The 16,465-nt window shown below is 44.5% G+C and overlaps 2 protein-coding genes across 10 annotated transcripts in view; one reads left to right on the forward strand and one right to left on the reverse strand.

Annotated features, from left to right (window-relative positions):
- The window catches only part of HELQ (helicase, POLQ like), a 27,027-nt gene extending 20,408 nt beyond the window's left edge, over positions 1-6,619 (reverse strand). Inside the window, exons 1-4 of one of the 7 annotated variants that reach the window (XM_075605576.1) lie at positions 6,189-6,619; positions 2,808-3,734; positions 1,624-2,308; positions 199-377 (exon numbers count right to left, since the gene is read on the reverse strand). In XM_075605576.1, the coding sequence (XP_075461691.1) occupies positions 199-377; positions 1,624-2,308; positions 2,808-3,011 (1,068 nt within the window). In that variant the 5' untranslated portion in view covers positions 3,012-3,734; positions 6,189-6,619. The other 6 variants (XM_075605583.1, XM_075605590.1, XM_075605608.1 and 3 more) reach the window with 6 other exon arrangements.
- Positions 6,346-16,465, forward strand: part of MRPS18C (mitochondrial ribosomal protein S18C) — a 22,668-nt gene continuing 12,548 nt past the window's right edge. The window contains exons 1-3 of one of the 3 annotated variants that reach the window (XM_075605668.1): positions 6,346-6,453; positions 7,191-7,329; positions 8,963-9,009. In XM_075605668.1, the coding sequence (XP_075461783.1) occupies positions 7,221-7,329; positions 8,963-9,009 (156 nt within the window). In that variant the 5' untranslated portion in view covers positions 6,346-6,453; positions 7,191-7,220. The other 2 variants (XM_075605684.1, XM_075605674.1) reach the window with 2 other exon arrangements.

Raw genomic sequence — 16,465 nt, forward strand, 5'->3', positions numbered from 1 at the left:
TTCCTCTCTAAATGTTGTCTAACTGTTATGCATCCCTCTACAATTAACATTAACTGTGGGCTATTCTAGTAAGAGACTTTGGGGACTTTCTCTAAGCAAACTGGGAGATGTTCACACACATCTCTACTTATAAATTACATATAAATCGATAGCCTCAGTGAATCTTTTGCAGTATAGGACTAAAATAAGCATACCCACCTTTTCCTGTACAATGGCTACATATGGTAAGATCATGAGTACATCTCTTCGTCTGCACAGAAGTTCCTGAAGGATTATAATTTCAGCAACAAGGGTTTTCCCACCGCTGGTTGGTAGTGAATAAATTAAGTTCTTCCTTTCTTTTAATGATTCTAAGGTCAAGCATGTATGTTGCCAGTCTGTAGATTATAAAGACAAAATATATATATATATATTATTGTATCTTGTACTTTTCTTTTTCCTTGGCACTTATTTTGCAAAATAAACAGAAAAAAAAAATGGTTATTGTTATTGGTTGAACTGTGGTGAAAAGTTAAAATGCAAACATAAGTAACAAGGGATTTTTTTTTATATATAATGGAATACGTCACAGATAGTAAAACCATAGGGGGTAGTGCAGCTCTGATGAAAAAGACTTTCCCCAATCGTCGTAACAGAACAGAAGATCTGGGTACGGAGCGCAGTATGGAACAACTAACAAACTGGAATTTATAGATCACAGGACTTTGTTAAACTGAAGACGACTAAAACAACAACTCAGGTCTTTATTCTACACAGTGCTATAGCACCGATCTGGCGTTATCGCACAGAAAGACCAACTGAGGTCAGAGGCTTTTTGTGTGAGATCAGCGCTGTCCCGCTTTATAGAATACAGGCCTCAGTATCAACTCGGCTCCAAAATTGTCTTGCCACATGGCACCTAAAAGGTCTACCTCTCACAATATATTCCCCGGTATAGAATATATTACTGCAAAATGTAACCTACAGTAACATAGCTTATAACTTTACAGTGAAAACATTTTACAACGCCATACGAACTGAAATATAAAACAAATGTATCCATCAGGAAGAAGTCACATGACACAGATTTACCGGAAGCATCCATCATCTTGCACTTGCTATGTTTACCCCCGTCACTGGAAAGATCAGGAAAACTGCCATTTTATGGCCATATCAGTTGTGCTTCAGCTGCTGTCATTGAAGTAAACTGCAGTAGTTCAAGTACATGTCATATGGTTCAATCAATCTAGTCATTTTGGGTAATGTGCTTTGCAACCTACAATTTATTTTGGAACTTTCCCATGAATTCTGTTGCCACAACTCTTTCAAACTACATGCTGCAAAATTGATGGAATATCAACATCCTTGACAGAATAGACAATTCTGTAAGTCAACATTTCATCATAACACCAAATGTTGCAAATTATAATTACATCTCTATCCAAAGAAATGTCGAATTTAAAAAAATAACAAACCAAAAAAAACCTCTGCTTTTGTGGCACAGATTACAACATGAAATAGCATATAATGGTGGTAAGTGGAATAACTAGTATTATATAGTACATAATACAAACAAGCAAGCTTCAAGGGTACTGTGGTTTCTTTCTGCCGTAACAGCCCAAGTATGAAAAGAAAACAAATTACCATAGAGTTTTGTAATTCCTCTAAACTGACCAATTAGGTCACTGACCCTGCTGGGTAAACCATAAAATGGCCCCATGTCCAAATCAGAGGACCTTTCCACAGCCTTCATGGCAACATCAATTTCCTCTGAGAGGACAGCTTCCTTGAGCTTCTTAGTCCTAGAGACCAGTGGCGTCTGAGCCGTAGCATTTCCAGCTAATGTGCTTTTGAGACGATCCTTTAGGCTCTGCCTTCTTCCTGGCTCATAGTTCAACAGAGAAGCATTAGAAGGGTCTCCGTCCCCATGGGGCAATACACCCAGTGTTTGTGCAAGATGCTCGTCTGTGGAGGCCTCGATTGTAGCAGCAGCAACAGCAGTCTGATTTGCATCTTCACAGCAAAGTAACTGGGAACATGGAAAATCATCTAAAACATCCTCAAATAGACCTTTCACTTTATTTGTGGCCCTGGGTGAATGGTAATCCTCCTCGGATCGTTGTGTCAGAAGCCCTTCTGCACCAATGGATATATCACTCTTGTTTTTTGCATCATTGAAATTAAGAGCTTCCAGTTTTCGTTTTGGACTTGAAGTTTGCGAAGCGTTAGCAGACGCTAGCTCTTCCAAGTCATCCACCTGAGCTAGCAAGGACGGGTCCTCCGCAAAGCTGTCATATTCACCAAACAGATCTTCATCACTGCCACTGCACTGTATGGGGAGAAAACTCAATCAGAACTGGGCTGCATGTCAAACACGGTCACAGTGGTTTGCCATTATGTGGGCAACATCTCTGATAGATTTATCTGCTATTTTATTCAATGAGCCATTTGTGGATATGTGACTTTTGCAGATGTTAAGTGTCTGAAACAAGGACTCACATTGATAGCCTATATCTATAAACATCAAATGAACAAAAGGTTTTTCTAGGTGATATATCAGTCTCCATGTGGTGTATCAACAACAAAAATGGCAGCCCCCCCCACCCCTCTGGTTTTGCAGCTGGGAGACTTTGATTCATCATCCCCAAGTTTCCCCTTTCATTTGGATTATATTATTATTACCAGTAATACGATTATGTACTGTACTGTAGTATAAATATTACCATTATATTCTCGCTTTACAGGGTTTCAGTTCCTTTACGTGAAAATAAATCTAATGATTACACAACTATGCTGGGCTGGGAACGCCTCATATTGAGGAATGCTACCTCTCTGAATAGTGACGAGACAGGATCATCTTCCTTAGAGACCCAGGAACAGTCCACAACCCGGGAGTCAGTGGTGATCTTCATGTCTTCGTCCTCTCTGCTACCCGACTTCTTCTTGTCAGGCGTGAGGAGGCTGCGGCCTGTGGGGAGGCCTCTCTTTCGCACAGGAATCCGTCTCTTGACCCGGAGAACGCTGGCTTCCATCACCTGAGTGAAGACATTGAAGTGCTGACCCCCAGATCCCACTGCAAAAAACAGCCCCTTGAAGGGTCAGCTTCAATGTAATTTTATTGCAGCGCAAGTGTGTTGCTCAGATGGAAGAGACAGCTTAATGGCAACCTCTTATCTGTAGGTCAGAAATGTTTATGTTTCATTCATGTAATATGCCATCTTTGGCTCACCAACACTATATACAACTATGCCTTCTTTGCAAAGTCAATGCGATCCTATGCAGTTTATTATTTACAAATCTATGTCAAGACAATGTGTGGTAACTTAACAACGGACGTGAGGGCGACTGTCTTCTCTCGGATCTGCGTCATCATAATTTGCAGCATCAAACGGAGATGTGCTGATCCAGTTGATGGGCGATTATCTCATACAGGTTAATATCTGGGTCCTCATCTCCGTCTCCATTAGAAGTGACCTGACCCACACGCAGAAGCTTCCTCAGTCCTTCCAAACACAAGTGTCTCTAAACATCATCTGTCAACAAACCAGTACCAATTGTCTTAAAAAAAAATAATAATAATTTCAGGTCAGGGATGTTCACAGCATTCATTCTGCAGCGGTGTCTGGAGGTGGACGAGGGAGAGACGAAATCTTCTTCACCAAGTAATGCATATCTAGATCTGCTGCAACGTCTTCACGCTACGATTGGTTCTTACTGCTTCCTAGGATGCAGATGTAACTCCTCTTCATGCAAGTCTGGAAAGCAAGGGAAAAATATAATCTTATAAAAGAATATTTACACTCCTACATGGCCCTTTAAAAATGTCACAAATAGTTCTAATGGTAATAAAAAGCCACAACAGATTGTCATTCTCTGTATTGTTGCCTCCAACCATGGGATTAAAAGTAGCAGAAAAAGTAAAGTGAAACAAGTTAAGAACTCACAAATTACTAGCAGTGCTGGAAGGGTAAAGTTGGTAGGATATGACGAATCTCGTCATGTGCTCTTTAATAATTAATTATTGCTCAGATGCCCTCCTTTTCCAAGACTGTCAGGAAATGAAATCCATCTGCACTAAGCATACACATTTGCTTTTTAAACACTAATAAAACAGAGTGTCACCAATTTGGGGGGTTATTTTTTTTTATATCAAGTTTCGCGTCATTTTTCCCCTTTAGATTGCACTTTACTAGGTAAATTTGCTGAGCAAGAGTCTATCTTAAATTTTCTGCTTTAACGACTCGTTAAACAATGAAATGTCTCTAGATTATAAAGGACTGGATTAGCCACCATGGGTTTTGCACGTTATGATGTCAAATACAATTTAGACGTTTGCAACATCAGTAGCATGGAGAGGGATAATTCGAGAAGCAACAGTGTGTGATGATCTCGATATCTACTGGCTCATTACATACTGAAAGTGTATATGCAATGCTTTCAGGCACACATATGCAGGCGGTGCCTTTTATTGTATATTGGTGCATGTAAATCCCGTCACTGACTCAGCCACGTCCAGAACACTCCATACCATAGTTTGTATAAAACCAGCAAATGAAAAATCACTTGTGAGTACATTGACATATCTCTGACAGGTCTGCAACCTTGTTTTTCCACATTATCTCTTAGCATACAATGCTTCCACTGCAGCAAGGGATTCAGGGAAATGACATGCAAATGAGCACACAACACTAGGGCATTTAAATCCCTTCCCAGCCTGTTCTCTGAGAGACGCGAGGAAAACTGTTAAAACATGGCATCTAGTAGCGTGCATTGTATTTTGTTTGTTTAAGTTAGAATATCCACATTGTATATATAGCCAAGTAGGATAATAGCAGTGGGTCCACTTATTTAATATTTCTGAGTATATGGCACATCCAGTTGTGCAAGGCACTCACTTATTATCAGTTACCACTAAACGCTAATTTGCTACATTCTCTGAAATCGCTAAATTGACTTAACGGGGAGACTGTAAGCTGAGCCCATACACCATGTTTGGCGATACTTTGCTGAAAACTTACGATTTTGGTGACATTATTGGCCATTTGTGACTTGGACAAATGTTTCGCAAGGAAATTAATTTGGGGAAGAAAACGCTTACACATGTAGCAACGTAATTTTAGATAGTTTTGTACATATCTGTAGCACTGATACTGTAGTGTACACACTGCTGTGCACAGGGAGAGCTGCACTAATAAGCAACAGTTGCTCCTTGACACCTTATTTCCTGCTGCCTGAAATGGAGACCGACTGAAGACTGGAAGCGGTGTCCCCCACCTCCAAACCAGCACATTAAGGCTGGGCCCCGCTGACGCTGAGCGCGCTCATGCTTGAGAGCGGTGAAGTCACTAACTCTCCAAGCATGAGCGGCGGGTGTCCTGTCTATTTTGCAAGCGCGCGCGTGGGGGCATGTTGAGCGCGCTTCAAACGCTCTTTTTTTTTGTCTCCCCAAGTGCCAAGCTTGGGAGAGCGCACGCGCACCGCGTGAGCGGGACAATTTAAATTGCAGGAACTAAACTTGACAAGCGCCGCGTGTTCAGCGCTAGCGTGGACGCAGCCTAAGGCCGAGTCCACGGTCCCTGCTGGCGTGCTGAGGCGCGCTGTGGCGCAGGGAAAGCGGGTGCTTTCCCTGGCCTTGCGGTTGCTTACCGCAAGCGCTCTCAGCAGCCGTCAGGGGGCGGTCCGGGGGCGGGCGCGTCACTGGCCGGGGGCGGGCCAGTGACGTCACGGAGCTGGTTCGCCCTCATTGGGCGAGCCGCTCACGTGACCGGCCTGTCTCGCCGGCAAGCGGGGGAATTTTAAATTCCCCCAAGACCTGCGCTTCCGCAAGCGCGCGGAAGCGCAGGTGAGCCCCTACTAAAGCCGCTCTAATTGCGGCTGTAGGGGCTCAGTGCTGAGCGGGAGCGCGCCTCAGCGCGCTTCCGCCAGCAAGCACGTAACATGGCCGAGGCCTTACTCGTAGCCAGCTCCTGCAATGTATTCATGTGTTTGTTTGCACAAAGTATCGAATGATTAGATTTGTGCACTTTTGTGGTTGTGTTACCACATTATAGCATCACCAGAGGGTACGTGTAAAGCGCAGTGCGGCAGCGTCCCTATAGCTTGCACAGCTCTGATCTTACTCCCTGCACCTCACACCTGCAGTGTGTCCAGCGAGGCGGCGGCGTGACGGCTTCATATACACCCACGTGACCCTGAGCGTTCCAACTCACTCTGCTCTGTCCCAAAACGGACACTTTTCAAACGCGTTCCATTATCCACCGCTCTCGGAAGATGCCAACGGTGGGCAAGTAGGACGCTTTAGCAGCCAATGAAAAGCCGCGCTCACAGATGGTTCCCGTCTTCCGATTGGCTGTAAGGTAGCAGCCGTTGATAGCGGAAGGGACGTCACTGCCATGGTCACGCCTGGCATGAAGGCCACCAAGGGGATGGTTTATTGCCCTTCGGCGGCCTGCTAGTTCAGTCTGCACCTGAACGGTATCCAGATCGTGAACATTGCATCAGCAGTTTGCGGTGCTGGTCCCCAGGGTTAAAAATAATTAAGGGGCGTGAGCTCCAGCTGGGGAAGATGCAAAATAAAGAGGCTAGAAAAGCTTTGATTTAGGCAAAACGCCCACACCTAGTGACAAGGGAGAAATAGATGTAGGGCTAATAAATACATGTATACATGTGTGTGTGTGTGTGTGTGTGTGTGTGTGTGTGTGTATATATATATCAAATTAAATCCTGCAATATGGTAAACTGTCTGATCATGAAATAATGTACTAAATTATGAATAATATGACAACATTTTATCTAAATCCCAACCATTAATAATTGTGTTATCCACCCCTTGCAGTTTCCTCAGTCCCTTCTTTCATTTTGCTCTTCTCCTTCCCCCTCTTTATTTGACTTTTTTCTCTACCCCTCACTTTCTCCTGTTCGTCTCCCTCTCCTTCCTGTTATCTCCTCTCCCACTCTGTTTATATTCCCTTCCCTCTCTATCTCTGTTTGTATTCCCTTCCCTCTCTGTTTATTTCTTTCTCTTTTTCGGTTTGTATTTTCCTTCCCTCTCTCTGTTTATTTCCCTCTCTTTGTTTGTATTCCCTTCTCTCTGTTTATTTCCTTCCCTCTCTCTGCCTCCCAGGAACTGCAGATCAGTGTGTGCAGTTGTGAGCCGGCCCAGTGTGAGGGTGTGTGCGTGACTGTGATATCATTTCCTCCTCCCTCTGCAGGTCACACAGTGCAGGATTTGCTGCTGCAGGATGTCCCTGCTCAGGGTGGTGCTGTGTGCTGCGGCCATCAGGCCGCTCACCCCCAAACTGTGCCCCCTCTCACCCTCCAGCATACACATCACAGGGGAACCCCACACAGGTAGGATGCGAAGTATACACATACATAAATAAATACACAAGCTACTACATAGAGCAGGGGTTTTCTGTTATTGTAAAAAGGGGTCAGGTAATAAAGTGTGTATGTGTGTGTATATATATATACACACACACACACACACACACACACACACCTATATAAATACACACGGAGAATAAATATGTACACAGAGCCCTCATCCAGCACTGGTTGAAGTTGCTTACAAAAAAACAGTAGTGGTACTAATTCTGTTTAATAAATGCGTCTTTTGATTTTTTTTTTTTTTAAACACTAGGACCCTATCTTTACTATATATATTTTTAAAGATAAGCAATGTTTTTGCTATGGAAATAGGAAGTAGGGGAATGGTATGTTTTGTAAATAGAACAATTAGCTGTACTCAGCACCCTCTAGTACAGGGGTGCGCAAACGGGGGGCAGGGGACAACAACATTTTCGGCTTTGTATGTTTTCATTATGTTAGCTGAAAGGCGAGTTTCAGTGTAAACAATGGCACTTAAACTGTTTCAGAAACTGCAATAAAATGATTAGGAGCAGATGATCCGCTGGTCATAGGGACTTATAGCACTGACCTGGAGCTGCCATATGGCCCATTGAAGCCAATAAGGCTTGCTGTGCAATACTGTCGAATATAGAATAAAGCCAATCTCTTCATGGGCTGGATATGGGAAATTGAACATTGAGAGACCATCCAGGGGGCCAAGTAACGGTGATTTGGGGACTCCTTACAGAAATCAGATCACATTATAATGGAAAAGTCTTTACTCCGGAGAGTGAGATGCCATTGAAATCAACGGATCGTTGAGTTTAAAAAGTGACTCTTATTGAAAATAAGAGAGACGTAAAAGGCACCGATCACAAACACTGAATTTTGTGCCCTTTGTGTGTATTTTTATAGGGCTCTTGGAGGGGAATAGTTGACAAAAAACAGTGAAAGAGAGTTTAGATTAAATCCGTAACATGCTTAATTTTAATAAGTTAGAGGCGAGACAGGTAAATAACGGGCTGTTCAGACTTGTGTAACTGGGAGCAGGATAAATAAGACATGCTCAGCTTAACCCTTACACTAACCCTAATGTGCCAGCCTAACCTCTACCCTAACCAGCACTTAGAGTCCTAATAATTAGGGAGAAATCAATGCTGGCTAAATAAGGGATGGGAAGGAAGCAAAAGAGCTGACTGTCTGGTAACTAGAGACCTTGGGGCTTATTCTATAGCTGCTGAAGCGACAGCTCGAGCTGTTTTCGGCTGAAATTCCCCATTCCCCTTGAGGGAATTTCAAGTGATTGGTCGCTGCGACATATGCATAAACCCCGTTTTGTTTTAATAAAACATCAGTCCTATATTTCAACATACAGTATAGTAGGTTTGTGCTGAAGTGAGAGCAATTGAGCGTGCGACACTGTTTTGGATGCATGTCCTGTCATTTGTAGAATAAATTGGTTATTAAATACCTGTTTTAAATGATATACGTCTATGCTTTTTTTTTTCGGGGGCAACATTTTGCAAAATTAGTAAATCTGACAATTGTCCTTGAAATTATTTGCAAAGAGCTTTCTATCAATATATAACATGAATTATATATGTACTATTTGTGTGTGTGTGTTTTTCTGTAGTAATACAGCAAAGAAACCACAGCTCGCACCATGTGCAAGAAGATATGGTAAGAAATATTAAATCTGTGTTCGGTTTCCTGTATTCCTTTGTTAAAGCAGCAGTTCAAGCAATATCCTATGTGTTTTTTTTGTTTTTTTAAATAAATCAGTTCTGTACTATGAGAAAATACTCGTAGCATTCAAAAAAAAAAAGTTGTGTGTGTGCTGATAACGCGCATTTTCAGTGAAACTTCTTTGTCTTTTGTCACTGTTTTGTCACAGAAATTGTAATGGTGATGTTTTTAATTAATCAAAACAATTTCAGTGCCAAAACGCAAAGAAGTTTGACTTAAAAAGTGTGTTTTAGCTATTTGCACTTCTATATTTACAGTAATTGAATTCCTTGTCTGTGTCAATCAGTCAGTCAGTGTGTGTGTGTGTGTGTGTGTGTTCCTCCTGCTGCTGGAAGCTGGCAAAATTCAGTGGCAGTGAATGTTGCTGATGGCCTCTTCTGGAAGCTAAAGAAGTTTCAATTCATAAATGTTTTAAAGACATTGTTAATGTTTCTAATGTAGGAAGCATTTCCAAAGTGACAGCCCCTTCCCCTTCTGATAGGCTCTGGCTCTTGAGCCCCGACCTCTCTCTAGCAGTGCACCAATTGTATCTAGTAACTGCCCAGTCACATAATATTGCTGGACTACATTGCCCACAATGCTGTGCAAGAACAGAATTAAATAACCCGGAGCAAGCAATCGATTACAGGAGAACGAATCGATCTGCAGCTTAGCTAATCACTTGTCAGTGTGCAGATTGTATTCATGCACATACTGAATGGGAAAAAAAAATATATATATATATATTTTAAAAAAAAACTGCAGCTTTAAGTGAAACTGTTTTGTCACAGAAATTGTATTTTTTAATGGTGATGTTTTTAATTAAAAATCAAAACACAATTTCAGTGATAAAACGACGCAAAGAAGTTTGACTTGGAACGCGCGTGCTCGGCCCCCTCCCCTTGTTTTAGCTATTTGCACTTCTATATGTATAGTAACTGGGAATTCCTCGTCTGTGTCTGTGTCTGTCTGTGTGTCTCTGTGTGTGTGTGTGTCTCTCGGTGTGTGTGTGTGGCTCCGTCTCCCAAGTGTTGGTGCTGCACCGGACGCCTCTGCGCATGACGGATGCGCCGGAGGCCAGAGGATCCTTCTGCGCACGCACCAAGGCCCGTTTCTGCATCATGACATCACTTCCATCACTCGTTTTTGTGACAATGAATTACATTTTCCCCATATTACCCACAGGGTTTTACTCATTTACCCACAGACATTTTACCGACGTGGCTTTCTCTGTAGGTGCCAGCAAAGAAGTTTCACTTCAAAAATGAGAGGTAATACTGGACATGTATGTGTCCAGTATTATCTTTCTGGACATAGTGACCTGATCGGCTTGGAGAACTGCGGGATTTCCCCGAGCAGGTTATAACGTTGCTGACTGACAAATTCAGCCAGTGGTAGGAGTTCTGCCCAATCATTCTGGTGTTCGTTAATATAGCATCTCAGGTATTGCTCCAAGGATTGGTTGGGGCACTGAGTGTGCCCATTGGATTGTGGGTGATAGATGAAAAGTGAAGGTCAATCCCCAATCGCCTGCAAAATGCCTTCCAAAATTTCGAGATGAACTTGCATCCCCAGTTTGAGACAATCTGTAAGGGCAGTCCATGCAGACGAAATACCTCCTTGGTAAAGATGTCTGCCAGTTCAGAAGAAGAGAGAAGCTTCTTTAGAGGTATAAAATGAGCTTGTTTCGTGAAACGGTCAAAAATAACAAGAATTGTCGTCATACTCTGAGAGGGGGGAAGTTCTACGATAAAGTCCATAGGTGCGTCCAAGGGCTGGAGGGTATTGGCAGAGGCTGTAGAAGCCCACAAGGAAGTGTTCAGGGAACCTTAGTTCGGGCACATACACTGCAGGCTGAGACAAAGTCCTGTACCTCAGTTTTTAATTTTGGCCACCAAAAAGTCCTCTCAAGAAGTTCACGTTTGCCGAAACCCTGGGTGGCCTGCAAGTTTAGCTTTGTTTCCCCATCGTAGGACTTCCTGCCGGAGTGAAGGAGGAATGAAAAGTTTGGATGGAGGAATCGCTATTCCAGCGGGCACCTTGTTCGGGGCTTTCTGAATACGATGGAGGATCACTTGTTAGATACCCCCGCTACAGTTAGTGATGTAGGAAATGGTGCTTAGAGGGGCAGGAATAATAGTAAAACTGAAAGTGGACAGAACCCCTATGTACTGCACCGACACACTTTATTCGAGCAAATACCCAGTATGTACCTGGCAGATACCTGGAATGCGCCGCTCCTCACCTCTGACAAGCCCCGTTGTGTTTGCCTTCCCAGCCTTGGTTCATGCCTGGCTGACGGGCGGCTGATCTGTTAAATGATAATGATTAGGATTTAATAGGCTGCAATGCTTCGCGTGTCTACCAGATGGCATAAATTCATGAATTGTAATGCAGTATATATATATATATATACTGTGCAGTATTGCAGCCAGAGGGAATAAAATGCTTCAATCCCTGCCTGGAAAATACCTCAATGCACTCGGGCAGAAAACAGTCACAAACCTTAATACACCCGGGTATACCCGAATTCGTGGGACTAGCCGAGCTCGAATAAAGTGTGTCGCCAGTGTAGCACTCTGTTCCTATGTGAGATGGTGGGTTAAATTAAAACATATTTATTGATAAACTCGTTAAAACAATGGGGTTTAAAACATTTATTAAATAGTACCAAGTGTTCTGTAGACTCTTGGGGTAGTTTACTCCAAAAAAGTATTATATGGATATTAAAGACCAGCGTTAGTGAATTCACTGGCCCTAGTAATCCTCATTTGCAGTGGTTATCTAGGGATTGGTTTGGAGTGGAAATTAAAGTAGTGACCATATATGTAGTGCCACAGTATTGAGTACTTGTTGGTGCACTTTTATCAGGAACCTTCTACTGTGCTGCTAAGATGTGCAGCCAGTATTGTGATATGGTTGTGTGTTACAATCATAGGTAGCTGTGCACCAAAACGTGATCACTCGCGTCAATTAAAGAGTAATTGTACGTGAGTGCTGGAGAATAAAATATTATATCGTGTAACCCTGGGATCTGAAGCATGCAGATCTAGAGTTTGCACTAGTACTCGAAGGGTTAATACTGATATAGCATAGGCACTGCAGAAACACCTATATTTGTTAGATAAGGAGTGTCTACTAAGTATTACACCTTTTATAGGATCAAATGCAGGTTAATAATATAGAGCCTTATCCTAGATGGTCTTATACTACTCCATATATGGTATGGAACTGGCACTCCAGATGTTAATAGCTGGATTGGACACTAGTTGCTTGTAGAATTAGTATAATCCTATAACTTAATGTTGTGGTAGGATGTTAGCAATATATAGTAGTCTCTGGGTACTGGCCAGTCCAGAACAGCAGCAACTTTGGCAGGATCCATTTCTAGGCCCTGGGCAGAGATGATGTATCCGAGAAAAGAAAGGCGGATTTCCCGAATTTAACAATTTCATTAATAAAGAACTAGAGCACTGCGGGTGCATTGCCTTGTACCGGAGAGCTCACCACAAACAAGGCTTGACCGCGAGGCCGAGGTGGGGATTTGATATAACACCAACCCACAGCTGCGTAGGCGAGTCTGGAGTGTAGATTGGTCGAGGTAGCCGGGTCGGGGTAGGAGAGGTCTGAATGGTCAGTAATACTTGCCGAGGTCGGTGTTGGAGAGTAGCAGATCGTAGGAGGTACTTAGCCGTGGTCTGGATTGGAGAGAGGCGGATCGTCGTGATACTTTGCCGAGGTCAGTAGTGGAGAGGTGCGGATGGTCGTACGTAGCCGAGGTCAGGAGAACAGAAGAGCGGAGTCCGGAAGAGTAGCCAAGGTCAGGAACAAGGAGCAGGACAAGACTGTGGAGGCAAGACAGCAGTGAACACTTCACTAGCAGGAAGGTTTATGCTCAGCCAATTTGCCAGTGTGACAGCTGAGCATATAAAGGGAGATTGTCCAATGAGGTTGGAGCATACTCAGGATTATGCCTCGCTGTGGTTGGCTGGAGAGATAGCACAGGTGTATACACAGGCAGAGGAATCAGCAACAGGTGTAGTTAAGGCAGAGGAGCAAGAAAGGTTGTGCGTATGTGTGCGAGGGCCGCGCATAGCGGGTGCGCGCTGCGTGACGGTGGCGTCACCCCGCGAGTGTAGCCTGGAGGCGGGGACGGCATTTAGTGCAATGTGATCCGCCTGTGCCCCTAGATGGAATGCTGGTATTCGCCGGCAGGCGAGATGTGCTGCAGGAGAAGCGGAACACCCGGTCACGGGTTGGGGTATGCGAGGAGCGCGCCGAGGATCACGGATCCTTACATGCCTAGGCCGAAAGGCATCACCAAGTATTCGCTTGTGGCCATCGCTTGTGTTGAAAGCGGTTTTTCAGTCGTCACCCTGATTTATCCTTATAAGGTTATAGGCTCCTCTTAAATCGAGCTTGGTAAAAACTGTTGACGATGAAGAGTTCGGTGATAAGAGGAAGAGGATACGGTTCTTGACCATAATTTTATCCAAACCCCGGTAATCAATACAAGGTCTCAATGACCCGTCCTTCTTTGCCACAAAGAAAAAACCTGCACCAGGAGGAGAACAGGATTTGCGAATGAATCCTCGCTTCAGGTTTTCATCAGTGTATGTCCTCATTGTCTTGGTTTCCGGTTCGGAAAGAGGATATGTATGTCCACGAGGAGGAGTCATCCCAGGAAGGAGGTTGATCACAAAATAAAACGGTTGATGCACAGGCAATTCTTCAGCCTGTCCCTTGTCGAAGACCCGCTTCAGGTCAGAGTAACAGGCCGGGAGACCGGGTAAGTCCTCCAGAGCAGGCAGTAGAAGAGAACCCACCGGTCAACAGGGTGAGAGACATTTGCCATGGCAGGCAGACCCCCAAGTTATCTGTCCTGAAATCCAGTCAATCTGGGCATTGTGGATACGTAGCCAGGGAAGCCCTAGAATCACATCAATGGCTGGGGAATTGATGACATCTAGCTGGACGAGTTCGTGGTGCAAAACACGAACCGTAGCCCTGATTTGAACCGTCTCTTGTGATATGACCCCCGATCCCAATGATCTACCATCAATGGAAGAGATACCTAGGGGTTCAGCCTTCCTCTGGAGAGGAATCTTGATCCATTGAGCAAAAGCCTTATCCACAAATATACCAGTGGCTCTGGGGTCCACGAAGGCAGCCTTGGTTATCACTGAATGGTTAGGCAGATGGGGACCATCAAACAACAAGGAGATGGGGAGGAGATGCAGATACCCAGAGGAAACTCACCTACTTGCTCTGGGCATGGGAGTTTCCCGACTTCTTAGGACAGGTTCGTACCATGTGGCTTTTCTCGCTGCAGTAGAGGCACAACTCCAAGGATCGCTGGTGCTGCTTCTCCCGTTCTGTCAAACGCAAATTCCCAAATTGCATGGGTTCCTTTGGTTCTCCTGGCGTTTCATTGGAAGAAGCCTGAATAGGTGGAGTTAGCAGAAGAGACCGGAAACTGTTAGAACAATCCTGCTCCTGTTGTCTCTCCCTCATGCAACGGTCCAGGGACATGCAACGGGCAATCAGTCCTTCCATATCTGCGGGTAGGTCCCTGTACGTCAATTTGTCCTTCAGCTTTTCCCCAATGCCCTAACGGAAAGCAGCCTTCAAAGCCCCCTCGTTCCAATCGGTCTCTGCTGCCAGGGTCCTAAACTCAATACCATATTGTCGTATAGTGCGAGAGCCTTGTTTTAACTGTAGTAGTGCAAATTCAGCGGAAGCCGCACGGCCAGGTGTAGCAAAGATTTTCTGGAAGGTCTGCATGAAGGCGATGGAATCGTCCAACAAGGGGGAATCCTTTTCATAAAGAGGTGACGCCCAAGCTAAGGCTTCATCCGTGAGGAGCGAGAAGAAATGTGCCACTCGAGCGGTGGGTAGAGAAGGTTGATGGTTGTGTTTCGAACTGCACCTGGCACTGGTTCAAGAATCCTCTGCAAGCTGAGGGAAGCCCTACATAGCAGACAGGAGTCAGGATCCAGGGCTCCTTTAGGACCACAGATACTGGTGAAGCGTCACGAGTTAAAGGTGCGAGCATTGATAGGATTACCCTGGGTGTACTGAGGTGACTGCACAGGTTCTGCAGCGTAGCGGAGATTGAATCCAGTTTCTGATCCAGCATAGTTAGATGGGTGGCATGGGTTCCCAGAAGCAGGCCCTGAAGGGAAACAGCGTTCGCTACCTCTGCAGGGGCCATTGCATGGCTCGTCTAACGTTGCTGACTGCAAACTGGTTATGGACCCGCAGGGCAGAGGTACGGTGTAATACACCAACCTTGGCCTGGGATTAGAGACATGGGATGAAAGGGTAGTCAGGTCCGGGTTCCCTGGTCGAGGCAGGCAAAGGGTAGTCAGGTCCAGTTCCAAGGTTGCGGCAGGCAAAGGGTAGTCATGTCCGGTTCCGAGGTAAAGACAGGCAGCAGGCAAAACAAAGGCAAGGGGGAGCACAGACAAGACAAGGTAACCAGTACTTTGCACGAGCAAAGACTAGTAGCAACTGCCTGCCTTTATAAAGGCCAGAGGCAGCAGATGGCAATGACAACCAAAGAGAGGCTGATTTCCTGTCAGGGGAGTAAGGGTAGGATTTGCCAAGAAGCAAGAAGGCTGTTGTGGCATTAGACCAGGTGATATCACTTCCTGTCAGCATTCATCCTGAATGTTCAGACAGATCCCTTATAGCAGGGCTGTTGCTAGGAGGCTGGGCCGTTTCCTCCATCCTGATTAGCTGCATTACCAAGCAGTAACCAATCGGGAGGAGGTGTCAGGAGCCTTTTGGTGGGGCCAAGGAGAGGAGGAAACAGCATGGAGCGCAGAGAGGTGTGTGTGTGTTCACCATTGTGTCCAGTATTTTTGAAAAAATGTTTTTCTTACACATCTGTTCATCCTTTTCTTATGTTTCATGATATCTCTCACAATACAGAATGTATTGGTCTAAGATACTATGCTATAGAAGTCTTTTTGGCTAACTCCTAAAATAACTTTTAATTCAGCCCACATGCTGGAGACAATTATGTTTTGTCACGGGAGACCAGCGCTTTTAACACCAAAATACCCGGATCCTTTGATTGAGCAAAGCAAGAGATAAAATAAATTGTAATTTATTTACAGAATGAACACACACGATTATTTGCAAAAAACGCTTGAAATACACTTACTGGGACGGGGCAAAACGAAATCTTTAGTCTTTAGGCACAATTTCCCAGGAGCGGAAGTTGTACGCAAACAAAGCCGAAAACATTCTTTGGATAGGGCCACCTCTCGCAACTCCTATTTCTCCTCCGCAGCTGCTTACTTCGTTCTGTCGCCGTAGCATTGGTTCTGGATTCCTTCGTTCTTACGAACTCTTGACTTGGGTTACAATGTTGCAAAGTTTAAAATCCAGGCTAGATGAATCT

This window comes from Ascaphus truei, chromosome 1 (assembly GCF_040206685.1).
Source record: "Ascaphus truei isolate aAscTru1 chromosome 1, aAscTru1.hap1, whole genome shotgun sequence".
NCBI classification, from domain to species: Eukaryota; Metazoa; Chordata; class Amphibia; order Anura; family Ascaphidae; genus Ascaphus; species Ascaphus truei.